The following is a 27061-nucleotide window of genomic DNA, read 5'->3' as shown; positions in this document are numbered from 1 at the left end:
CAGATTTATTAGAAATAATTTACATACCCTGAAATGTACTCATTTAAAGTGATTAAGTCTCAGCTACTTGGGAGGCTGAAGTGGGAGGATCACTTGAGCCCAGAAGTTAGAGGCTGCAGTCATCATGCCACTGCAACCCAGCCTTGATGGCAAAGCGAGACCTTATCTCTAAAAAATAAAAAACAAAGTGAATAAGTCATCTGTGATTTCCTTTTGTGTTGTTTTGTTTTTAAGATGTAAACTACCTAAGCATAATTAATTAAATGCTTTTTACAAAGAAGCATGTAGAGAATTGATTAGTTTTAAAATGAAGGAAGAATGGTGCTTCTGTTTTAACAGGAGCAAAGGTGGAAAATATACTGCAGATGCACCTCAGTTTGTGGTATTAGAGTTTGAGATTGATGGAATTTTATTCTGAAGACTTATTTTCTCAAGGAAATAGGAAGTGAAGACAGATGTAGGAGAGTGAGTAGAGAAGTTAAGGAATTGGATTTTGAGAACAATGGAATAGCTAGAGAATAGGAAAGAGAAGCTTATTGAAACACGAGCCATTACTAGATAATAATAAAGTGCAACTGCAGCTGGTTTGATCTTCACTCTGTATATTTAAATATACTAGTATCTGTATACATATAATAATTTAGTAATAGTAATGATAAAGTAGGTTTCAGAGGTTGTCTTGCATTTCTACCTGCTGTACCTGCTGATATAACAGAGATAATTCTTTTTTTGAGTTGGAGTTTCACTCTTATTGCCCAGGCTGGAATGCAATGTTGTGATCTTGGCTCACAGCAACCTCTGCCTCCTGGGTTCAAGCATTTCTCCTGCCTCAGCCTCCTGAGTAGCTGGGATTACAGGCATATGCCACTACACCCAGCTAATTTTGTACTTGTAGAGACAGGGTTTCTCCATGTTGGTCAGGCTGGTCTTGAACGCCCCACCTCAGATGATCTACCCACCTTGGCTTCCCAAAGTGCTAGGATTATAGGCATGAGCCACTGCCCTCAGCCTACAGAGATAATTTTTTTAAGGGGAGGAGGGATTTTAATAAATGAAATATTACCCGTAGAAAACAATCTAGTGCTTCTCAAAGTGAGATCCCAGGACTTTTTCAAGAGTTTTAAGCTGAGTATTAAATCACAAAATGCCACTCTTCTCACTAAATTTCTTTGTTTTGGAAAATATAGTTATTTTTCATTAAAAATATTCAAGTTTCCATACAGTGGAGTTAATAATTTTAAAATGAATTAAATACCTTTAAATTTTCTTATTTTTAATTTTTACTACAGTAATTATTAGTAGCTATAACAGGCATAAAAACTCCTTGGGATCCTCAGTGTAATTAAGTCCTGAGACCAAAAATTTTGACAACTATTGATTTTTTTAAATTTTGGCTCAGCATTTTGGGGGCCCAAGGCAGGCAGATCATGAAGTCAGGAGTTACAGACAGCCTGGCCAACATAGTGAAACCCCATCTCTACTAAAAGTACAAAAATTAGCCGGGTATGGTGGCATGTACCTGTAGTCCCAGCTACTCAGGAGGCTGAGGCAGGAGAATTGCTAGAACCTGGGAGGGGGAGGTTGTGGTGAGCCAAGATCCTGCCACTGCACTCCAGCCTGGGCAACAGAGTGAGATTCTGTCTCAAAAAAGAAAAAAAAATTTATTTTAGGTTTGGGTACATGTCCAGGTTTGTTAAACGGGTAAATTGCATGTCACTGGGGCTTGGTGTCCAGATGCTTTCATCACCTAGGTAGTGAGCATGATAACTCATAGGTAGTTTTTCGGCCATCACCCTCCCACCTCAAGCAGGCTTCAGAGTCTGTTGTTCCCTGTCTTTGTATCCACGTGTATTCAGTGTTTAGCTTCCACTTACAAGTGAGAACATGCAGTATTTGGTTTTCTGCTTCTGTGTTAATTTGCTTAGGATAATGGCCTCTAGCTGCATCCATGTTACTGCAAAATACATGATTTCACATTTTTTAATGACTTAGTAATATTCCATGGTGCATACATACCACATTTTCTTGATGCAGTCCACCACTGATGGACATCTACATTGATTCCATATCTTTGCTATTGTGAATAGTGCTGTGATGAACATAAAAGTACATGTGTATTTTTGGTAGAACAATTTGTATTCCTTTGGATATATACCCAGTAATGGGATTGTTGGGGCAGATGGTACAGAACTGCTGATTTAAATGGTATGCTTCATCAATTTAAGTAATATACTAAGAATCTATCTGTATTTGTCTACTAATATATTTTTTTAATGCTGGTATTATTTTTGGTTGAAAATAAGTTGGTAGAATCCTAGCTGATCCTTTAACTTGTAATTAAAATCTTATCAGATTATGTAGAACATATGGCATGCTAAAATGGTTCGTCTATTGGGTAAATTCTGGAGGTCATTCATATTTGGAGAGAGAGAGAGATTAAGGTGCTAACCGTAGAATTCATACGTATTTGTTATGTTTATTTGGTCTCATTATTTTAATTCACTGTTAAATGAGATGGAAGGGCTTTCTTATCCCTTTGGTTTAGGGATATAAAGCACTTTTTCAGTTGTTACTAGGAATTGTGCCAACATGTATAAATAGAATAGACCAGATGGAGAATTGAGGATATGGATGCTAGAATTGCATTTGTTTACCTCTTAAACCAACATTTTGCACTATTAAATGATTTGCTTGCCAAATGGTTTTGGAGACCACAGCTTTCTGAGATAAGGACTGCCATTGTGCTAGAAGTTACAACAGATAGTATTTTTAGTATTTTAGTAACAAGCATTTATTTTGTGTATAGCCATTTAGCCATAGCACAGAAAGTAGAGCTCTTATTATTTCAGTATTTCTCAGAGGCTAGTTCCTAATCCAGTGACTGACCTACCACATAACATGTAATAATCTGTGATTTCAGAAGATTTTGGTGCCAAGTATTAGGCCAAATTAGAAATTGCTGAGTATAATTTATCAAGATAAAAGCAAAGATGCCAAAATAAAATGGGAAAATAATCACAGAATGAAGTTTTAAAATTTTACTATACAAATAAACTTGAAAACCTGGATAAAGTTGGTAATACTCTAAGGTTATATAAATGACAAAAACTGACTCTAAAACGAATTGAAAATACAGATAGACCAATTCATGTAGAAGAAATACCATAAGGTATCAAAGAGGTACCTTATCTCCTATCCCCAACATAGGCAACCTCCAACCCCTAACATAGTCACCAGGCCCAGATCATTTCACAAGGAATACTATTAAAGCTTTACTAAAAAGACAAAATTGTTGCTCTTTCTGTTTCTTAAAGCTTTATAAGCTTCTCTTATAAGCCTATACATTCTTTTTACTTATTTAGTATTTCAAACTTGATAGCATCCAAAAAGGAGACTACAGGCTAAATTAATTTATAGATATCAACACAAACTCTTAATAAAATATTAACAAACAGCATTAAAAATTCTATTGTTTATCCCAGATAGCACATTTTCCGTGTTTATAATTTTATTGCCTGTGTGACAATCTTTTGCACCTACAATAATGTTTCATTTCAAAGCTCCCTCACTGTGTAACTTTTTGGAAGTTACTCTGTGTGACACGTAGTGATCCAAAGTTAATGTCAACCACGTCTAGTACCAATGAAATAAGTAAGGGTTACAGTTGGTTGAGCAGATATGTTATCGTCACTGCTAAATTTGCTGGTATGCTGGCAAACATGATAATTTGTTCTTCTACCTGAAACATTAAAAATTTAAAGAAATGGGGCCAGGCGCAGTGGCTTACACCTTTAATCTCAGTACTTTGGGAGGCTGAGGCAGGAGGATCCCTTGAGCCCAGGAGTGTGAGACCAGGCTGGGCAATATAGTGAGACCTTGTCTTTTTAAAACAAACATATGAAAAAAAAGCTTATCATCACTGGTTATCTGATTATTGGAGAAATGCAAATGAAAACCACATTGAGGTTAAAATGGCGATCATTAAATCAGGTGACAGCAGATGCTGGAGAGGATGTGGAGAAATAGGAACACTTTTACACTGTTGATGGGAGTGTAAATTAGTTCAGCCATTGTGGAAGACAGTGTGGTGATTCCTCAAGGATCTAGAACTAGACAAACCATTTGATCTAGCAATCTCATTACTGGGTATATACCCAAAGATTATAACTCATTCTATTATAAAGACACATGCACACATATGTTTATTTCAGCACTGTTCACAAGCAAAGATTTGGAACCAACCCAAATGCCCATCAATGATACACTGGATAAAGAAAATGTGGCACATATACACCCTGGAATACTATACAGCTGTGAAAAAAGATGAATTCATGTCCTTTGCAGGGACATGGATAAAGCTGGAAAGCATCCTTCTCAGCAAACTGACACAAGAACAGAAAACCAAACACTGCATGTTCTCACTCATAAGTGGGTGTTCAACACTGAGAAAACATGGACACAGGGAGGGAAACATCACATAGTGGAGCCTGTCAGAGGTTGCGGGCTAGAGGAGGGATAGCATTAGGAGAAATACTTAATGTAGATGACGGGGTGATAGATGCAGCAAACAACCATGTCACATGTATACCTATGTAACAAACCTGTAGGTTCTGCACATGTACCCTAGAACTTAAAGAATAATTTTTTTAATTAAAAAAGAAAAAAATTGTTCTAATTTAAAGAAATGTCTTTGCATCAGCAATGAAATATTGGAAATAAGTTCAGCTTCATTTAGTAACTCTTAAGAACTTATTTTCTTTGTGGCCTAGGTAGTAGTTAGATTTCTGTTATATGGTATTGTTAGGGAATAGTTGGAATATCTGATTATTTGAAGGTAAAATTTGAACTCCAGTAGTTTAGCTCTAGAGGGTCCTTTCCCTAAGTACTATATTGTAGTTTTTTAACATAAAATTACCACTCATGACAGTTAGGTCAGGACAGTATATTAGTCCTGACTTAACTAGAAGACCTAAAGTAGTACCGTTTTACAGAGAATTGCAGTGGGTAAGATACCTGCAAATGTAGATAGAAGTGATGTGTTGGTAACTCATATACCACAGTGGATTGTAAATGGTGATGCTATTTTCTGAACAACTCCTATGCTATGGTGAACAACTCCTGATAAAATTCTTATCAAAATACAATCTTCCTTTGTTTGACAGCAATTTGTGCAAAAAGTGCTCTGTGTGTGTGTGTGTGTGTGTATAAAAAATGAAGTTACATCTAATCTAAAACCATTATGAGTAAGTTTCTAAGTGAATGTCCAGTAGGACATTCAAATGTCATACAGGAAGCCAGATAGCTGTCATCCATGGGCCCTTGTCCACAACCTAGGAATAATTTTTCCCAGTCATTGTTACCAGAAATGCCCACATACATTTCCTAAACACTCCCCATTGACAAACCACTGGTGTAGGGCCTTGTAGACCATTTTAAGGATTTTGGCTTTTATTCAGAATGAATGAAAGGAAATAGGAAGCCATGGGAGACTTCTGAACAGAGGAGTGGCATTGTATGACATGTCTGTTAAAAGGATCATTCTGGCTCCTGTGCTGAGAATCTGCTATAGACGAGCAAGTGTAATACCAAAGAAATCATTTAAGAGGCTTTCACAAAAGTTCAGATGAAAGATGATATGGCTTATGTTAGGGTAATGACAGAGGAAGTGGTAAGAAGGGACCAGATTCTGGATATGTTTTGTAGGTAGAGCTGATATCATTTATTGATAGATTAGATTTGTGAAGTGTCACAAGAGAAAGAGAAGTCAAGAATTGTACCAGTTTTTTTTCCTTTGCTTGTTTTTTAAGAGACAGGATCATCCTCTGTCACCCAGTCTGGTGTGTAATGGCACAGTCATAAATCACTACAGCCTTGAAGTCCTGAGCTAGTGATCCTCTTGCCTTAGCCTCTTGAGTAGTTGAGACTACATACAGATGCCTGGCTGATTTTTAATTTTTTTTGTAGAGCTGGGGGTCTCGCTATGTTGTCCAAGCTGATCTCAAACTCCTGGCCTCAAGCAATTCTCCCACCTCAACTTCCCAAAGTTCTGGGATTACAGGTGTGAGCCACTGCACCTGGACTGTACCAGTGTTTTTCATTTGAGCAATTGGAAGGGTAGAGTTCCCATATATTAATTTGGGGAAGACTGTTGATAGAAGAGTAGATTTGTGAATGGGGGATGAAATCAAGCATTCAGTTTTGATACCAATACAAATGGTAAATTTTAAAATTAATTTTATGCTTATTGCTGTTATAAAAATATTAACCACTTTTGTATATAGAAATTAGATCTATCAAGGTTACTAAATGCAGTTATTAATTATAGTATTTTATTTGAATCTTCTTTTGGTTTTTCTACTAATACGATAATAACAGTCTATGAATATATTTTTTTTCTTTTCTTTATATATATTTTTTTTTTTTTTTTAAGGAGATGGGGTTTCACCATGTTGGCCAGGCTGGTCTTGAACTCCTGACCTCAAGTGATCCACCTGTCTCAGCCTCCCAAAGTGCTGGGATTACAGGCGTGAGCCACCATGCCTGGCCCAGTCTATGAATATTATAGTTGTATTTCTTGATTTCAATTTTTATAATTTGTTTTTCTTGACTCATTGCCCTGGGCAGAGCTTGTGGTACAGTGCTGGGTAGAATTGGTGCTGACAAGTATTCTTGCCTCATTTTCAATCTTACCACAGTTTCTCCAATTAAGTGAGTTCCCCTCTTCTCTTAATTAAAATTTATATAGATATCTATATATCTGTATATTTCTTTGAGTCAGAGTTTTGCTCTGTCACCCAAGCTGAAGTGCAGTGGCACAATTTTGTCTCACTGCAACCTCCATGCCCCAGGTTCAAGCGATTCTCATGCCTCAGCCTCCCAAGTAGCTGGGATTACAGGCATGCACCACCATACCCCAGCTAATTTTGTATTTTTAGTAGAGATGGGGTTTTGCCTTTTTGGCCAGGCTGGTCTTGAACTCCTGGTCTCAACTGATCTGCCCACCTTGGCCTCCCAAAGTGCTGAGATTACAGGTGTGAGCCACCGTGCCTGGACAGTTAAGATATATTTTAAAAACTGTGAATGAAAACTGAATTTTAGCAAAAGTTTTTTCTGTACTTATTGAGATGATTATAAATTTTTTTTTTTAAAGACAGACTCTTGCTTTTTTGAGACAGAGAAGTGCCACCACACCTGGCTAATTTTGGCATATTTGTAGAGAGAGAGTTTCACTATGTTGGCCAGGCTGGTCTTGAACTTGTGGCCTCATGTGAGCTGCCCACCTCAGCCTCCCAAAGAGCTAGGATTACAGGCTCGAGCTGCCATGCTCAACTGACATGATTATGATTTTTATCTTAATTGTTAAATGGTTTATTCTACTGATTAGATATTTTGAATAGTCAACCAACTTTACATTCCTGAAATAAACGCAGCATAGTAGTCGAATTTATTGAGTATATTGAGGGATTCTGTTTGCTAATATTTTGTTCAGAAACTTTACATCTATGTTTTTGAGACAGATTGGCCTGTAAAGTTTCCTGTCTTGTAATAATGCCCTTGTGAAATTTTGTATTAACAGAATTGAGGCCGAATTATAGTTTTAACAAGGCTCTGTCTTCCTTTGATTTACTTCCATTCCTAGGGCATGCTTTTCCAGGTGTTCCATATGAAAGCCTGGGGTGTTCAGTGTAGCCCATAACTCTGGTAGGTCCTGAAAACTAATCCTTCTCTTCTTAACAATATGAGAATGCCCAAAACTAATTTTAACATGTCCCTTTGTTGTCTATACTTCTTTTGAATTGGTAGTTTTAGAGGCTTATTAGATTTAGCTTTTTTTTCCCCCCAGAAATACTTCATTGGTGGTGTTCAGAAGGCATGCAGTAGCCGATTATCATCCTCTCTCTTGTGATGAAAATAGCAGTACTCCTTTCATCATCTTTGTCTGGGTTTATTCATTAAGGTTTGCAAAATGTCTATACTCCAATTCTGTCATCTTTTCTTCATTTTAAAGAAGAATAATGATAAGTTAATAGATGTAAGAACAGTAAACTCTAAACCATGACTTAAAAAGGAGAGTTGCAGATAAGCTTTAACAGAGAGATTGTGTGAGGTAGTTGAAAGAAGATAGATCTAGAAATCAAAAGAGCAAGAGTTCTATTCTTTGCTCTGTTAATTTACTAAGTTATATGACCTTGTATAACTCACTTAACTTTTTAGACAAGTAATGTCACATTTGAAAAGTAGAGTTTTGGGATCTCACATTTTTTTCAGCTCTAAACTTGTATGATTAAATCGAACACATCTGCTATTCATCTATACACATCTACAGGTATATTGTACTCCAGATGTATAGCTAAATAATAGCCCATTTTAATTTAACTTTTACTTTTTGGTTAAAGACTCAAAACAAGTTTTGCTATTGTGTTGTGCACATCTGTGTACTATGTTTGCTGTATAGCATAGGCTATGTATGTACGTGTTAAGATGCTATAAAGCTCCTTATAACTTGATAAATATTGTGTGACTTTTGTTAATGTTGGGAACTGCTGACTGTAGAGTCTCTCACAGCAGAGGTCTGTGTTTCTTCTCATGGATAACTTCATGAAAGCAGGGGGAGGGAATCTATGTTTTTAATAATTTTTTCAAGAAAGGGAAAAATGACTTAATTCATCCCAGACTGAAATTCCACATACTGGTTTTTCTAAAATACGTTTTTGTGAATAAAAGTTTCTTACTCAGAAGGAGTTTGGAAGAGGCATACAAACAAAAGAAGTCTCAGTGTCAAATATTTTAGCCATTAAAGCATAAATCAGCTGCAATTCTTCAGTGAGGTAGTGTCTCAGAGAAGAAAAGGACCTCTTTAATAATGTTTATTTCAGTGGGCATGTTTTTCTCATAGTCTAATAAGACACAAAGCTTATTTCTATTTCCACATTTCTACAATAGTCCATAAGTGAAATAATTTTGTTCCCTTCTTTCTATTAAGTCTTCCTTTTTTTTTTTTTTCTTTTTGGCTGGCATAAATAGCTATATGTGACCAATCGAACTGATTAAGCTAAGTAATAGAATGATATCCATTGGAAATGCTTTGAAACCTGTATCCATTCCTCAGATGCTACAGGTAACTCAGAGATCATAAAACTCTACTTTCTCATTTTAATATTAATATAAAATGAAAACATGGAGGAATTGAGTTGAAGGTAGTAGTAGAAATGAGCCTTAATATAGAAAATGAAAGAAAGCACAGGTGTATAATATTACAGATAAGAAAATGGCGAGACCCAACCACAGGCCCAAAGAAATTAAGGTGTGTGAATACTTGGAGTATATACTAATACTTTTTTTGAGACGGGGTTTCACTGTTGTTACCCAGACTAGAGTGTAATAGCACGATCTCAGCTCACCGCAACGTCCGCCTCCTGGGTTCAAGCAATTCTCCTGCCTCAGCGTCCCAAGTAGCTGGGACTACAGGCGCACACCACCATGCCCAGCTAATTTTCCTATTTTTAGTAGAGACGGGGTTTCACCTTGTTGACCAGGATGGTCTCGATCTCTTGACCTCGTGAACCACCCACCTTGGCCTCCCAAAGGGCTGGGATTATAGGCATGAGCCACCACGTCCAGCCAAATCAGGGGTTAGATACCTTACCATTTCTATATTTTGCTTCTACTTAATTGGCAAATAATTGAGAGCAACAAAATTTCTGATCAGAAATGTGACTATGAAGAAAAAAATATATGTAACCGATTGAAAGGCAAGTGAAGAGGAAGAACTGGAAAGTACTTTAAGGCTGGGCATGGTGGCCGAAGTCTATAATCTCAGCACTTTGGGAGCCAAGGCAGGCAGAACGTTTGAGCTCAGGAGTTTGAGACCAGTCTGGGCAACACAGCAAAACCACATCTCTACAAAAAAAAAAAAAAAAATACAAAAATTAACTGGGTGCCGTGGTGTGTGCCTGTAGTCCCAGCTCTACTTGGGGGCTGAGGTGAGAGGATTGCTTGAGCCTAAAGCTACAGTTAGCTATGTTTGGACCACTGCACTCAGCCTGGATGACAAAGCAAGATCCTGTCTCAAAACAAAAAAAAAGAAGAAAAAAGAAAATACTTTGCATTATTTGCCCTTGCTGTTGAGACCTGAGGTGTTAGTAAAAGAAATAAGCAGGCAAATACAAACATCAGAGGTACAGGAGGTGCAGTTTTCAACAAGCTAAGCTCTGAAGGCCACCAAGGAAATCAAACAGTTAAAATAGCTTTTATTTATTGAGCACTTACTGATTACTAGACATTATACTACGTTCTTTAAATATATAAACTCTTTTTAATATATGAAACAACACTACTGAGTCACAAGATAGTTAAGTAACCTTCCCGAGGTCAAGTAACAAGTGCAGTGAGCTGAGACTGAAAACTTGGGACTGGAGTTCAAGAGAGAAATTGGAAAAATAAGAATCAGTGTATAATTTGTGTATTAAGAGTGAAAGCTATGGGAAGTTCAAAGAGTAGTCAGAAACTCCTAAAATTCTACTTTTGCTCAGAGTCTAAAATATACTGAGTGTTTCCTGTTAGGTACATACTAAATGCTTTGCATATATAATCAGCCCTCCGAATCCATAGATTCAGCCTACTGCAAATTACTATTTAAGGGCAGGAGAAGATGGGCATCCCAGCTCTGAGAGAGAAAAAAGAAAGAGGGTTGAGAAGGGAGAAGCTCAAACTGAAATTTCAGATGAATTAATTCATACAATACATATGTAATTAGCACTATTATATATGCCATACACTAGTGGTTAGCATACCTGAATAAATAAAACACATACAAATTTTCAACCATTGTGGAGCTTACAATTTAAATAAGAAAACTGCTGAGAACTTGGATTAGGCAAAGACTGCTTAGATATAATATCAAAAACAGCCCATTAAAAAAATTGACATCATCAAAATGAAAACTTCTGCTTTGCTAAAAACACTGTTAAGAGAATGAAAAGTTGGCTGGGTGCCATGGCTTATGCCTGTAATCCCAGCACTTTGGGAGGCCAAGGGAGGTGGATCACCTGAGGTTGGGAGTTTGAGACCAGCCTGACCAACATGGAGAAACCCCATCTCTACTAAAAATACAAAATTAGCCAAGAATGGTGGCACATGCCTGTAATTCCGGCTACTCAGGAGGCTGATGCAAGAGAATCACTTGAACCAGGGAGGCAGAGGTTGCGGTGAGCCGCGATCGTGCCATTGGACTCCAGCTTGGGCAACAAGAGTGAAACTCCATCTCAAAAAAAAAAGAGAGAACGAAACATAAAGCCACAGACTAGGAGAAAACATGTGCAAAACATGTCTACAAAGGGCTTGAACTCAGTGTATTAAGAACTCTCAGTTGGGCACGGTGGCTCATGCCCGTAATCCCAGCACTTTGGGAGGCCGAGGCGGGTAGATCACCTGAGGTCAGGAGTTCGAGACCAGCCTGGCCAACATAGTGAAACCCTGTCTATACTAAAAAAAACAAAAATTTCCCGGGCCGGGTGGTGGGCTCCTGTAATCCCAGCTACTTAGGATGCAAAGGCAGGAGAATCACTTGAACCCGGGAGGGTATGTTGCAGTGAGCGGAGATCGCGCCATTGCACTCCAGCGTGGGCAACAGACTCAAAAAAAAAAAAAAAAAAAAAAAAAACTCTATCCTTAAACCCAACAGGAAACAAATAACATACTTTTTTAGAATAGACAAAAAATTTAAACAGCTACTTCATCAAATAAGATGTGGGTACAAATAAATACAAAAAAAGATGTGGATAAGTGGATGCCCAGTATCATTAGTCATTATGGATATTATGCAAATTAAAATGACAAGAGATATACCACTACATACCAAAAAAAAAAAAAAAGACAATACTAATTATTGGCCAGGATGTGGAGCAACTGTAACTCATACATTGCAGGTGGGAATGTAAAATAATGCAGACATTTTGGCAAGCAGTATCTTATAAAGTCAGACATTCATTTACCATATGACCAAATTTCTTAAATGAAAACCTATAAAGGAATATTATAGTGGCTTTATTTATTATCATCAAAACTGGAAATAACCAAGATGTACTTCAACTGGTGATTAGATAAATATAGTGATATAGGCATACGATGAAATACTACTTCGTGGTAAAAGAGAACATACTGTATGATTCTATTTATATGCCATTCCTTTTGTGTGTGTGTGTGTGTGTGTGTGTGTGTGTGAGAGAGAGAGAGAGAGAGAGAGAGAGAGAGAGAGAGTTGGAGTCTTGCTCTTTCACCCAGGCTGGAGTGCATTGGTACCATCTTGGCTCACTGTGACCTCTGCCTCTCGGGTTCAAGCAATTTTTGTGCCTCAGCCTCCTGAATAGCTGGGATTATGGGAGCCTACCACCACACCCAGGCAATATTTGTTTTTAGTAGAGATGGCGTTTTACCATATTGGCCAGGCAGGTCTCAAACTCCTGACCTCAAGTGATTCGCCTGCCCCAACCTCCCAAAGTGCTGAGATTACAGGCGTGAGCCACCGCGCCCAGCCAATACGATATTCTTTAAAAGAAAAAGTTATAGGAAGAGAAAACAGATCGGTAGTTGCAGAGGCTGGGGATTGGGGGAAGAGTTTATTACAAATGGGCGTCATGAGGGAATTTTTGAGGGTGATCAAACTCGATCATGGTGGTAGTTACGCAGCTATATACATTTGTGAAATGTCATAGACCTCTAAATCAAAAAGAGTGAATTTTACTGTAGGATTTTAAAAAAATGAATGAATCTATGCCCTATAAGACCATGTATATGAACTAGAGTATCTCCAAGAACCAATCTTACTTGGAAATTACAGGTATTATATTTTTAACTAATTTTTTACTTTTGTTCAATAATGATGAACTTCTGCAGTACCATATTCCAAAATGTCATTAAGCTTCCTTGTCAGGGGGCTTAATAATTAATAATTATCTTCATATTAATAATTATCTTCAAAGTGGAAATTTTGGAACTTGAGAGGAATTGAGAAAGTATGAATAATAATGAACTTATTTTAGATGTTTTCACTAAGTTTTCAGAGAGGCTCACTTGTTATTGACAGTTTCAGCCCTGCCAGAGGAAGAATTTGCCAGGGAAATGAATTGTATTTTTTTAAATGTAGGAAAAAATCTGGTGGAAAGAACCTGTTGTTTTTTAAATTTCCTTATAATAGGAATGAAAAATCAGGAAAGCTTTTTTGAATTGTGGTTAAGTCAAGTGTGAGACCTTTGGACTTCGAAGTCATGAATGTAAACCATATTCTTCCCTTACTAGCTGTGTATGTAATTTTGGGAAAGTTATTCAGCATTCCTGAACCTCATTTCCTTTCCTCAGTTTTAAAATCAAGTGAGCAAACATACCTTTTTGAGTAGTTATTAGGTTAAACAAAATATAAAAGCATCCAGCACAGTTTCTGGCACACAGTAGGTAATCAGTAAATGTTAATTCCTTTTTAATTAACATTTCCTATGCCAGTCAGTGCAGTTAGGTCTCAGGCTACAGGTTCTTACTCACTTTCTGTGGGATGTGCTTCGAATATCAGTTCAGTTTTCTCTTTTTCTTTTTTTTTCTTGAGACAGAGTTTTGCTCTTGTTGCCCAAGCTGGGGTGCAGTGGCCCGATCTAGGCTCACTGCAATTTCTGCCTCCCGGGTTCAAGTGATTCTCCTGCCTCAGCCTCCCAAGTAGCTGGGATTACAGGCGCCTGCCACCATTACCGGCTAATTTTTGTAATTTTAGTAGAGACGGGGTTTTGCTGTGTTGGCCAGGCTGGTCTCAAACTCCTGACCTCAAGTAATCCACCTGCCTTGGCCTCCCAAAGTGCTGGGATTACACTGTGCCCAGCCATCAGTTCAGTTTTCAAAGCCACTGCAATGCTATTCTGATCTGTGGTGCTATTCTGATCTATTCTGTGTATATGTCACTTAGAGGTCAGTTTGGGAACCAGGAGGTGATCTGTACATTAGTTCATCTCTCAAAGTCCTGGGTATGGTAATTAGGATCAGATTCTTAAATGTGTAGCTGCAGGGTAAGCCTAAGAATTCACAAATTCATGGTGTCTTTCCCAAGCTCCTCCCTTCCTGTGCCTTCTTTGGTCCCTGGAGCTTCCCTTTCTTGTCCTCTAGCCAGAAACCTAGGGCTCTCATTGCTCTGTGCTACCATGAAGTTCCACAATAAGGAAAAAAGCAAAAGGGGGATTGGCTCCATCATCCTGGAATCACTGTTCTACTAAATAGAGACATAGGTCCCCTTCCCTTAGAGGTGTGGCTCTTGCAGGTTTCTTTTGTTGCTACCTCTGCTGCCACCACACACACCATCACAGGATTTCCTGGTGTCTAAGGTGTGAGAGAACAAATAAAAGAGAGGAGGACTCCCATACTCTCTGAGCTTTAGGAGTTCCATTTACTGGTCCTCAGACCAGAGCAAGAGTGATTTTCCCAGATGTCTTTCTGTGTTTTTCTTTTCTTTTTTTTTTGAGATGGAGTTTCACTCTTGTTGCCCAAGCTGGAATGCAATGGTGAGATCTCAGCTCACTGCAACCTCTGCCTCCAGAGTTCAAGAGATTCTCCTGCCCCAGGCTCCCGAGTAACTGGGATTACAGCTGCATGCCACCATGCTCAACTAATCATTGTATTTTCAGTAAATATGGGGTTTTTCCATGTTGGTCAGGCTGGTCTTGAACTCCCGACCTCAGGTGATCTGCCTGCCTTGGCCTCCCAAAGTGCTGGGATTACAGGCGTGAGCCACTGTACCTGGCCTCCCAGATGTCTTTCTGTACCACAGCACTCACTTTTGGATTTCTGGCTGTGCTCAGTTCAGGCTTGTCAACCTAAAAGGAAGAAGCTGAGGCAAAATTAATATAAATAGAAGGTTTATTTGGGACAAGGTTGAATATTGCAACCCAGGAGCATAGATTCAAGTTGCCCTAAATGTACACTTCAATTAGTAGTTACAGGTGTTTTTTGTTTGTTTATTTTAAAAAGTTTTTGTTTTGTTTTTTTAGAGATAGGGTCTCTCTCTGTCACCCAGGCTGGTGTGCAGTGGCATGATCATAGTTCATTGCAGACTAGGACTCCTGGGTTTAAGCAATCCTCTTGCCTCCCCCTCCTGAATAGTTAATACTACAGATGTGTGCTAATTTTTTTATTTTTTGCAGAGACAGGGTCTCACTATGTTGCTCAGGCTGGTCTTGAACTCCCGGCCTCAAATGATCTTCTTACCTTGGATTCCCAAGTACTGGGATTACAGGCTTGAGCCACCATACCCAGCAAGCAAGTGGATTTTTAAAAGCAAAAGAAGAGGATAGGGAGTGGGCTGATACAAAGTTGTGTGTCATGAATTCTCATTGGTTCACAGAAGTAACATTGACTAGTGATTGGCTATACATTTTTAAGCAATAGGCAGGGTGTGGGTTATAGTGTCTGGTGTGACATTATTAGGTTTATTTCTAGCTACTTGTGGCAGTAGCAAGCATTTTCAGGAGAGAGATAATAGGTAAAGTGTGTAGTAGGGCATGATTGCAGTCTCATTTTAATGTCTCTTTTGGCCTGATAGTTAAAGGACTTGCATTCCTCAGATAAAAGTTATTTTCTCAGGCTGGAGGTACCAAAGAGAGAAAGGGGAGGTAAATTCCTTTCCATTTCCGCAGTACTTTGAATTCTGGTCTTCTATTTCGATTAATCTTCTATTTACTTTTCAGAAAGCTTAAGTACCTACCTGTTCTATGAATTCTGTCCAGGTTTTACAGTTTCAGTCAGTGGGAGGAGCAGGGTGTAGTGTGTCTATTCCATCTTACCTGGAGCGAGACCCTAAATTTTCTTTTAAAAGATAGTGCTTGTTATATTGCTACCATCCCTCTGCTTTTTTAACTCAGGACTTTTCCCATGCTAAGGTACAGCTTGAATCATATTACTACCTTGCAAAAAAAAAAAAAAAAATCTTTATTAGATCTCCATTTTCTCTAGGGTTAAGTGCTGACTCTTTATTGTAGCACTTCAGTTCCCCAGATGCATGTATTTCATATTCAGGCCAAACAGGAATACTTGTTAATGCTGGGGAGAAGAGAACTTTCCCTCTATCCGTTGAACATTCAGTATTTGAGTATGTGAGATAATCTGACAGTAGACAGATTAGCAGGAAAAAAAAAAAGGCAAAATTTATTATGTGTTTGTACATAAGAGTCTCACAAAATATAAGACTTGAAGAAGGCCAGATAATTGACATTTTTATGGCACCCTGAGCTACAGAAGAAATAGGGACTTGAGGGGAGGTGGTGACAACCTATGGGAATATGAGGGGAGGAAATGCATAGTGAGCAAAGGTTGCCTTGTTATGCAGATAAAAAGTCTCTCCTGTGATACAAGTTGTCTGGAACAGCCCTCAGAAGAATAGGTGATAGCTTGTGACAGAGTCTGGGGTGTTGACCTTTAGTCTCTTCTCCTGTGATACAGTTAATCTACCTGGTTGATAAGATTCCCAGGGAGGGAGTATATAACAACTGAGCTCCTTTTTGAAGGATCTATCTTTAGGCAGATAAGAGAACTTCAGAGAAAGCCCCTCCTGCTCTTGGGGAGAAGGGGTTAGAGTCAGGAGGGCAAGAAAAGATTAGACCTTGGTTCTTCTTTAATTCAAAGCATTCAGCACCATACTTTGGCATAATGTGTTCTGAGTCCCAGCACTGATACATAGTTATCCTATTCCATACCTATAACTCTATGTAATTCTCTCAGTCTGAAACAGTTTTTCAACCTTTCAGTTTTTGCCTCTTCAGATTTTATGCGTCTTTAAAGCTCAGATGGAATACCTTCATAAAATTTGTTTTGGTTATCTGTCTTGATCTTATATTCTCCCCATAAAAGGAGTGTGAGATTTCTTCAGCCTTTGAAAAACTGCCATTTTTGTTTGTGCCTTTTTAGGGTTATGTATATACACTTTGTCTTAGGATTGCTTTTATATGTAGAGACATAGTAACTGTTTCTAGCACAGGCTATTATGCTTTAGATCCAGTAGATTCAAGTAATATTTAGCATCTACTGTGTACTTCTTCACTTACTCACCTATAACACTTCTTTGAAATAATTATTCTAAATCTTATTCCCATAAGGACACTGAGAATATGTAAAGTAACATTATCTGAACTCTTTTACAATAGAGGTGTAATTTTAGTGTAGGAATTTCAATACAGGTTGTATGTCTCTTATCCAACATGCTTGACACCCAGAGGTGTTTCAGATTTCAAATTTTTTCAGATTTGGGATGCTCAACCTGTATTCAATTTACATGTAAAGTATACTGTATAGTAGCTACTTGGTAAACATAGCAATAACCCTAACTTTTCCTTCTTTCTACAGTACCTTGGTCATGTAGAAGTTGATGAATCAAGAGGAATGCACATCTGTGAAGATGCCGTAAAAAGACTGAAAGCTGTATGTATTTGATGATTGCCAATGTTGATCTATATGCTATCAATATTTTCTTAAAATATTTTGCTCAGTAAATTTTAGTGACCCAGAAAGAACTGTGTTTCTGTTAAAATGATGTGGGCTTGTTAAAAAGGAGCATCACAGTCAAGCATAGTGGCTCACTTTGGGAGGCTGAGGCAGGAAGATTGCATGAAGCCAGGAGTTCGAGACCAGCTTGGGCATATGGAGACCCTGTCTCTATTAATTTCAAAAAAAGTTTTCTTAAATAATAAAAAAATTTAAAGGCATCTCATGTTGTTCATCTAAAGATATAAATTGTAAGACCAGCCTCTTCAATTTAGGCCAGACATTATGTTAAAGATGCTTTTGATTTATAACCCATATGAAACGAATGCTGTGAAATTTGATAGAAGAATAGTATTCTAAGACTAGGATAAAACAGTTACAGTTAACATCTTAACCTAACTGTGATAACTGGGCTATAAATTATGGATTTTAAATATAGTATAAAAAATAGCTTCCTGGGGAAAAGTAAAGGATAGAGATATCTGTGTTGATACCTGGTGAGGTTTCCTTTTTGGAGATTTATTGTCTTAACTCCTGCTGCCCAATTTTCTTCCCTATGCACCTCTAACATAAACAGTCTATTTCTACTGCCTTTTACATAAACTTTAGCACACTTGAAGTAGAGAGCCCTTTCCCAGGGTAACTAATGTTTCCTCTGCCTCCTATGCCATAGAACACATCTCAGGTACATGCCTGTGTATTCAGTGAAAGGAGAGAATGAGTTTGGAGTTCATAAAGATTCAGATTAAAGTGTTAATTTCAGATTTTCCATAGGTTTGAGCAGTGTTCCATAGATCTGATACCCCTCTTCATAACCTTCCTTTTCTCTAACATATGGCCTTTCCCCACTTTGCTGTGAAAGCTTTAAGCATCACTTCTGCATGCCATGGCCCCAACAGCATTAAATACATGTTGGTTTGGGTTTGCTGGTATGGTGGGCTGCCACAAGTTTGACTGCTAATGTGTGCTTTTTTTCCCTGAATTTGCTTAGTAATCAGTACTTTTCTGCTTCTCGGCATATTCTGCATTACTTCTTATCTATAATTCCTGAATATAAAAAATATAAAATTAAGGAAGCAACTAACTCAGAGAGGTAGACTTAATTTTTGAGTAAGTACCTGAATCTGTTGTAGAAGGAGAAAAGTAACTGGCTATAGTATACAAAGAACTAAATAATAATAATAATAATAATAATAAAAAGGTATAGACATACAGACACACACACACACACACACACACACACACACACACACATATGCATACCTGTACATACTCTTTACCTCAGATTTTGATCATTAAAATTCTTAAATGATTCAACCCTTTGCTAGTCTTATCTGTGCTCTCCAGTCTGTCATTTATGTTAAGGGGAACTTGTGTTGTGGTACATGAAATTATAGATCTTCCACACTAACCTAAATATATTCCTCAGTTAAACATAGTCTTAGATAATTTAATTTTCCATTTTGTCAGAACTCATTTAAAGGAGAAGTAAAAATTTAATTCCTTCTGTAACAAAATAATTCTGAGTTCATCTAGAAGAATAATAAACAAAATATTGGTTACTTGGGAAGCTGAGTTGGGAGGATTGCTTGAATCTAGGAGTTTGAGACCAGCACAGGCAACACAGTGAGCCCTTGTCTTAAATAAATAAATAAATACACAAACAAGATTATTTTAGCTAAAAATGTATTTTTAAAGTAATGCAATTATTTGTCCATTGAAGAATATTTTACATTAATGACTGAAAACAAATCAGTAAACAGACTAGATAGCCCTGAAACAACTATAAATAATTATTAAAATCTTATAATTTACACAACTTATGGTGAAATGGCTACTATGGAATGAGCCTTTAGAAAGTCTTCTGATTCAAAGTATGGCTTCATGTGACACTGTAAGTAAGGAAAAGCTAGAGATGGTTTAAGTTTGCCCAGAACATATTGAGAAATGGTATTTCATTGTTAAATGAGCAGTTAATCCTCTTAACTGTCTAGTTTTGTTGTTTTTTTTAAATACTTTTAATTAGGATCATCTCTTTATGATATAAGCAATATATGTTTATTGTATAAAATACAAATGAACCAAAAAAGTACACAAATAAAATGAAATCTCCTACAATCCCAGAGATAGCCACTATTAACTGTCTAGTTTTAAAACTAATGTTTCAGTGGATTTTTTTTTATTTTACCTTTTTTTAAACCAAGAAGATAATAGACTATAAGCCTGATTGCTTAAAGCATAGGGGTATTTAAATAATAAAAGTTAATGTTTTTGTATTCATCAGAATTAGGAACTAAATAGCCATTTAAAAAATTATTCCTATGCATGGAACAGTGACTGAAACATAGTAGTAACTAAAAAAATATTTCTAGAATGAATATACAGAATACAATCCTATCTGTAATATGTGGTCAAATTGAGTCTTAAAATAACTAATGTTTTAAGTTTACCAAAACTGTTTTGCATATTTCTAAAGATCTTTATTTTATTATGGTCTTTAATGACTAAAAGAAAGTTTTAAGCTCAGTGCAGTAGCTTACACCTATAATCTCAGCTACTCAGAAGCCTGAGATGGGAGGATCACTTAAAGCGGGAGGTTCAAGACCAGCCTGGGTAACACAGTGGGACCCTGTCTCTATAAAAATAAATAAATAATAAAAAGAAAGTTTTAGATATGTTGGTGATTATTTTCTAAACGTACTTTAACTTTTAAACTTTGAGGGGAAATTGACCATTTCTAGACTTTTTATCACGAAGTTATTTAAAATTTTTCAGACTGGAGCAAATGTTATATGTAGCTTTGCACTGGCAAACATGTATTATAAAAATATGAAATTGAAGTTTTGGGTTACTGTGGTCAATTTCCTGTTTCTTATATTCAATGAAACATCCCCTTTCTAGAACTCTACAGAGTTCTAGAAATACTCTTTCTAGAACTATACAGAGAATCTTGTAGAAAGTAGGTAGTCCTTAGGATACTGTTCTGCTCCTCTTGTAGTGTGTCACATGTATTCCTGATTTTTGTCTTCCTTTCATATTTTTACTATGCAGAAATTTCTAGTTGCCTTTTGATTTTTCTGAGCAAACATTCATCTAAAAATCATCCACTGGGGATTTATAACCTACTTTGCCAGATACTTATATTGTGCCAAATGCTATGTTTCTAGAGACTTTTTGTTTATTTTTTTTTATAGATTATAAAGCTTCCTGTTAGAGTTTCAAATAAGTGGAAGCAAATATAAGGATGTATAAGCCTGCAGAGGATTAAAGAAGAAATAGAATGTCTTTTGAAATTAGTTTGAATGCCAAAGTTTAAAAATTTAAAGAATAGTTCAGATGTACCAGTTAAGTAACAAAACAAGTATTTTAAACCTATCATGTGAATGATCTTTGGAAGACAGCTATGCTCACCACTATACCACCAATGCATCTAGTGAGTAATCTTTGAACTAAAAATTTAGCATTTCTAGTGCTTTTCTTTTCTGTTTTGGAGACAAAGTTTTGCTTTGTCACCCAGGCTGGAGTGCAGTGGCAGATTTCAGCTCACTGCAACCTCTGTCTCCCAGGTTCACCTGATTCTCCAGAGTAGCTGGGATTACAGATACCCACCACCACACCCAGCTACTTTTTGTATTTTTAGTAGAGACAGGGTTTCACCATGTTGGCCAGGCTGGTCTTGAACTCCCGACCTCAGGTGATCCACCTGCCTTGGCCTCCCAAAGTGCTAGGATTACAGGTATGAACCACCACGCACGGCCTTCTAGTGATTTTTAAATTTGTGAACAATTGAGGAAAGAGATAATTTGCCAGTGTTTTTTCCCCAAAACACTCTCTTACAATTTAGAATTACATTAACTTCAATTAAAAGTCATCTGCATACTTGATATGCTCAAATGAAAAAAATATTATAACTAAACAAGATAGTGTTTTAAAAATATGCTCCTCATTGCATAAATATGTTAATTTTTTTAATTTCTGTGCATAAAGTTACTGACAGCTAATTTTTTTTTTCTTTTTTATTGTTTTGTCCTGCTGTACAAGTGACAGCTATTTTCAGCTTATTTACTTTGTGACATAACTTCACTGATTAGCTACTTTGGGATTTAGCTTCAATAGGATAAATGACAGAAGTCACTATTGCCCATTGTTATTGCCTTTATGGCATAGTCAGCTGCAGGGTGAGGACTATTGTCATATGTCAACCAATTCTATAAAAAGCACATGAGGCCTTTGGTTATCTTGCTTAACTCTGGTCCAAGATGCCCTCGATTTAAAAAGGTCATTTCTTCCCATTGTTTCTTAAATGTCTCTGCCTCTGTCTTAGTTTTAAACTAGTTTCATTTTACTACCAGTTTCTAATATGTTGGTTTTTTATTTACTATTTGATATATTTGTTTTAATATGTGTTCTTGTTTTAGCAGGTAAAAGAATCATAACAAATGTTTTTTAAAAGAACATTATTCTCTAATAACTGTCTTTTTATGCATTTTGCACACCAGCTTTTTTTCATTAACATCTTGGGTATTTTATAAAAAGAGGGAAAGTTCAATGTTTAACAATAGCTTTTCTAGGAGCAAAATTTAATATTAACAATCTCCTTCCCTCACCTTCCCGTCCCTCAAGAATGGTGAATATCTTAACTTTGGCTGCATCCTTAAAAGCTTATGGTTATTCATAATCTAACAAAACTAGGGTCACCAAACTTGGCAGCAGAAATAATATCAGTCTTATTGTGATAACTACCCAATTGCTTTATTATTTTTCCAGTTGCAGTTCAAAATGTTTTGTGGAAATATTTTTTGCTATTTGTGATTTTCAAAGCTTAGGAGGAAAACAAACTTTCCAGTGTTTGAGAGCATTGAATAGTTTATGAATTATGTAAAACAGTCAAATTTCAGTTATCTTCTTCTAGACATTTATCCAACTTTAAAAACTGATCATTATAAAAAGTAAAGGCTTAAAGTATTTCAATCACAGCTAGGAAATGTAAACTTAATCTAGCTTGGGTGAATTGAAGCCCATCTGATTTGTGAAAATTCTACAGATTTTAATTAGTGACCAGTTTTTATAAATGGTATTTTAAAATTGGTGCTGGTACCATATATAGTTATGCCTCTCTTATCCAGATAGTTTCAGAATTGTATACTTATAAATGTCAATACAAGTTTCTTTATTTTAAAATAACAGGTTTAGGATGGGCACAGTGGCTCATGCCTATAATCCCAGCACTTTGGGAGGCCAGGGCAGGCAGATCACTTGAGGTCAGGAGTTCGAGACCAGCCTGGCCAACATGGTGAAACCATAGCTCTACTAAAAATACAAAAATTAGCCAGGCGTGCTGGCACATGCCTGTAGTCCCAGCTACTCGGTAGGCTGAGGCATGAGAATTGCTTGAACCTGGGAGGTGGAGGTTGCAGTGAACTGAGATCATGCCACTGCACTCCATCCTGGGAGACACAGTGAGACTCTGTCTCAAAAAACAAACAAACAAACAAACAAAAATAATAAAACAGTAGCTTTTATAAAGAAAACAAAACCCTATTTCTTAAATTTCAGTTATGGCCCACAGACATCATTTGGTTCTTAAGGTAGATGTTTTCTCAGCTCTTGTATAAACATTAGCCTTGTAACATTAATAGATAATTTATTCTGTTTTTGGAATAGAGTATATATGTTATTTCCTTATGTATGTTGTGGAATTGATCAGCATGCACATACATATAGATTGATACTAATGTAAGTAAATGGAAAGCCAGTGGTGAAGCTCTCCTTAAATGGTATGAGTTTCTCAGTGATATCTTGAACTCACTAAGAAAAAGTATGACAAAGACCTTTGATGCATACTCATTTAATTTTACATATTGCATTTTTAAAGTGATTATGTGGTCATTTGAATGTGGACTTTTTTTTAATTGATGAATTTCACGTAGCTGACCACCAATTTTAAATTTCAAAAATGTGTATGGAACCAGTCTTCTTTTTTCTACTCACTATTATAAAGTTTAAAATGCAAATCTCATCAAACCAGTATGCCCTATCTTTTTCTCTGCTGCCAAATTTGGAAGATCTGTTTTAAATGTAAATAGCAATTACTAAACTAACTTGTTGCTCTGCATGGATACAGGTTCTGATTTCTTCTCACTCTTTCTATGGATTCTTAGGCCATACAGTCTGTTTCCCTGCATTTTCATGCACCTTCCTTTTTCCTTGTCACTCCTGGTATGGATAACTCTTTAAAACTCACTCCCACACCTTCTCCTACTTTTTCCTTTCCCCAATTTCTGTATGTGCTTATTGGTGTGAAACCCTAGGACATTTAGCCCATACAATAATAGCGCTCGACTTGTCCCCCTGTTCCTCCAGGAAAGGAAGTTCTTCAAAGGCTTCTTTGGAAAAGTAAGTTTGATGCCACATTCATGCTTGCTTTATAAGGAGTTACACCCCTAGTGTAGCACTGACATATTTTTTAAAGTAGTACTGTGTTCCTTTTTTTATAATACAGGAATTGGTTTGACTGTATATAGAAATTAATGAATTAGAAGGTTGCTATCTATGATAGTATCTGTGGGCCTATTGATACTAAATCTCATGATTCTAAGAAAATAGACTGGGCAAGGTGGCTCATGTCTGTAAACCCAGCCCTTTGGGAGGCTGAGGTGGGTGGACCACCAGAGGAGTTTGAGACCAACCTGGCCAACATGGTGAAACCCTGTCTCTACCAAAAATACAAAAATTAGCTGGGTGTGGTGGTGCATGCCTGTAATCTCAGCTACTCAGGAGGCTGAGACAGGAGAATCGATTGAACCCAAGAGGCAGAGGTTGCAGTGAGCCAAGATCATGTCACTGCACTCCAGCCTGGGTGACAGAGTGAGACTCTATCTCCAAAAATAAAGAAATTATAATAAATTAATCAAGTAGATTAAAAGAGAATTATCTCATCAATAGTAGGTATTAAAATAAATATTATTTGATCCCATAAAACTGTTTATATTAAATATTAGCAATAAGTTTTTGAGGCAGAGTCTCCTTCTCTTGCCCAGGCTGGAGTGCAAGGCATGATCTCGGCTCACTGCAACCTCCCCCTCCCCGATTCAAGCAGTTCTCTGCCTCAGCCTCCCGAGTATCTGGAATTACAGGCACCCGCCACCACGCCTGGCTAATTTTTGTATTTTTAGTAGAGATGGGGTTTCACCATGTTGGCCAGGCTGGTATTGAACCAGGCAGGTCATCCACCTGCCTGCTTGGCCTCCCAAAGTGCTGGGATTACAGGCGTGAGCCACTGTGTCCAGCCTAACAATATTTTTAACAAGTGGGTTTTACATAATGCCTGATTTCACAGAGAAATAGGAAGAAATATTCAAGTAAAAATGAAATATACCCCAAAGTTTACATTCAGTGTAATTTTTTTCCAATCTAAATTTCAGGAGAAGTAAGTGAAAGTAAATAAACTTACCTTTAGGGATCCTGCTATGATTTTAACCTGCATTGCTAATCTAAGAAAAAGCATCTTAATTATTAGTCTACCAAGTATCTGTCATATATGGAATGTTGTTTATGTAGATGCTTTTCTTTTTTTTCTTTTTTTTTTTCGAGATGGAGACTTGCCCTTGCCACCTAGGCTCAACTGCAGTGGCACAATCTTGGCTCACTGCAACCTCCACCTACCAGGTTCAAGCAATTTTTTTTCTCCTGCCTGAGCATCCTGAGTACTGGGTATACAGGTGCTTGCCACTACACCCAGCTAATTTTTACATTTTTAGTAGAGACAGGGTTTTTCCAGGTTGGCCAGGCTGGTCTCAAACTCCTGACCTCATGATCCATCCTCCTCTGCTTCTCAAAGTGCTGGGATTACAGGTGTGAGCTACCAAGCCCAGCCTGTAAATGCTTTTCAAATAATGATTATTCAATGTTCAGACCTCCTTAAATTTAAGAATATATGGGCGGCTGCATCTGACAAAGGGCTATATCCAGAATCTACAAAGAACTAAAACAAATTTACAAGAAAAAAACAACCCCATCAAAAAGTGGGTGGAGGATATGTACAGGCACTTTTCAAAAGGAGACATTTATGTAGCCAACAAACATATGAAAAAGTGCTCATCATCACTGGTCATAAGAGAAATGCAAGTCAAAACCACATTGAGATACCATTTCATGCCAGTTAGAATGGCAATCATTAAAAAATCTTGAGACAGATGCTGGAGAGGATGTAGAGAAATAGGAACACTTTTACACTGTTGGTGGGAGTGTAAATTAGTGCAACCATTGTGGAAGACAGTGTGACAATTCCTCAAGGATCTAGAAATAGAAATACCATTTGACCCAGCAATCCCATTACTGGGTATATACCCAAAGGATTATAAATCGTTCTATTATAAAGACTCATGCACACATACGTTCATTTCGGCACTGTTTACAATAGGGAAGACTTGCAACCAACCCAAATGCCCATCAGTGATAGACTGGATAAAGAAAATGTGGCACATATACACTATGGAATACTATGCAGCCATAAAAAAGGGTGAGTTCATATCCTTTGCAGGGACATGGATGAATCTGGAAACCATCATTCTCAGCAAATTGACACAAGAACAGAAAGCCAAACACCACATGTTCTCACTCATAAATGGGTGTTGAATAATGAACACATGGACACGGGGAGGGGAACATCACACACTGGGGTGTATTGGGGGGTCAGGGGCTAGGGGAGCCATAGTAGGGGGTGGGGAGATTGGGGAGGGATAACATTAGGAGAAATACCTAATTTAGGTGAAGGGGGAAGGGAGGCAGCAAACCACCGTGGCATGTGTATACCTATGTAACAATTGTGCCAGATCTGTACATATGCCCCAGAACTTAAAGTATAAATATATGTGTGTGTGTGTATGGGGTGGCTATACACATATCAGTTAACATATTTTTAACATTTTTTGTGTCCAGGTTTATCATCGTTTAGTTTTGATTAAGTACTAAAACTAATTCAGACTGAGACAGTATAAGAGAAAAATACTGACCGGACATGGTGGCTCATGCCTATAATCCCAGGACTTTGAGAGGCTGAGGTGGGCGAATCACTTGAGGTCAAGAGTTTGAGACCAGCCTGGCCAACGTGGTGAAACCATGCCTCAATTAAAAATAAATAAATAAATAAAAGAGAAAAATACTGTCATTAGATGACAGTATAAATTACTAAAAATTGGGCCGGGCACAGTGGCTCAAGCCTGTAATCCCAGCACTTTGGGAGGCCGAGGCGGGTGGATCACAAGGTCAAAAGATCGAGACCATCCTGGTCAACATGGTGAAACCCCGTCTCTATTAAAAATACAAAAAATTAGCTGGGCATAGTGGTGTGTGCCTGTAATCCTAGCTACTCGGGAGGCTGAGGCAGGAGAATTGCCTGAACCCAGGAGGCGGAGGTTGCGGTGAGCCGAGATCATGCCATTGCACTCCAGCCTGGGTAACAAGAGCGAAACTCCGTCTCAAAAAAAAAAAAGAAAAAAATTGCTGAAAATTTATGTGATTAGCAAAATCCTACAATTTGTTTTCTACTGCA

The 27061-nt window shown here is 37.4% G+C and overlaps 1 protein-coding gene across 44 annotated transcripts in view; it reads left to right on the top strand.

Annotated features, from left to right (window-relative positions):
- NUMB (NUMB endocytic adaptor protein) overlaps positions 1-27061 on the top strand; it is a 177330-nt gene that overhangs the window by 108781 nt on the left and 41488 nt on the right. For 27 of the 44 annotated variants that reach the window (XM_078335346.1, XM_078335355.1, XM_078335344.1 and 24 more), the window contains one exon: positions 17371-17445. In XM_078335346.1, coding sequence (XP_078191472.1) covers positions 17371-17445 — 75 coding nt within the window. Of the gene's footprint in view, positions 1-17370; positions 17446-23871; positions 23905-27061 lie in introns of all 44 variants that reach the window. The other 17 variants (XM_009006299.5, XM_054240148.2, XM_054240149.2 and 14 more) reach the window with 1 other exon arrangement.

Source organism: Callithrix jacchus, chromosome 8, assembly GCF_049354715.1.
Source record: "Callithrix jacchus isolate 240 chromosome 8, calJac240_pri, whole genome shotgun sequence".
Classification (NCBI taxonomy): Eukaryota; Metazoa; Chordata; class Mammalia; order Primates; family Cebidae; genus Callithrix; species Callithrix jacchus.
Note: the sequence above shows the minus strand (reverse complement) of the source record. Positions and strands in the feature narration are given on the sequence as shown.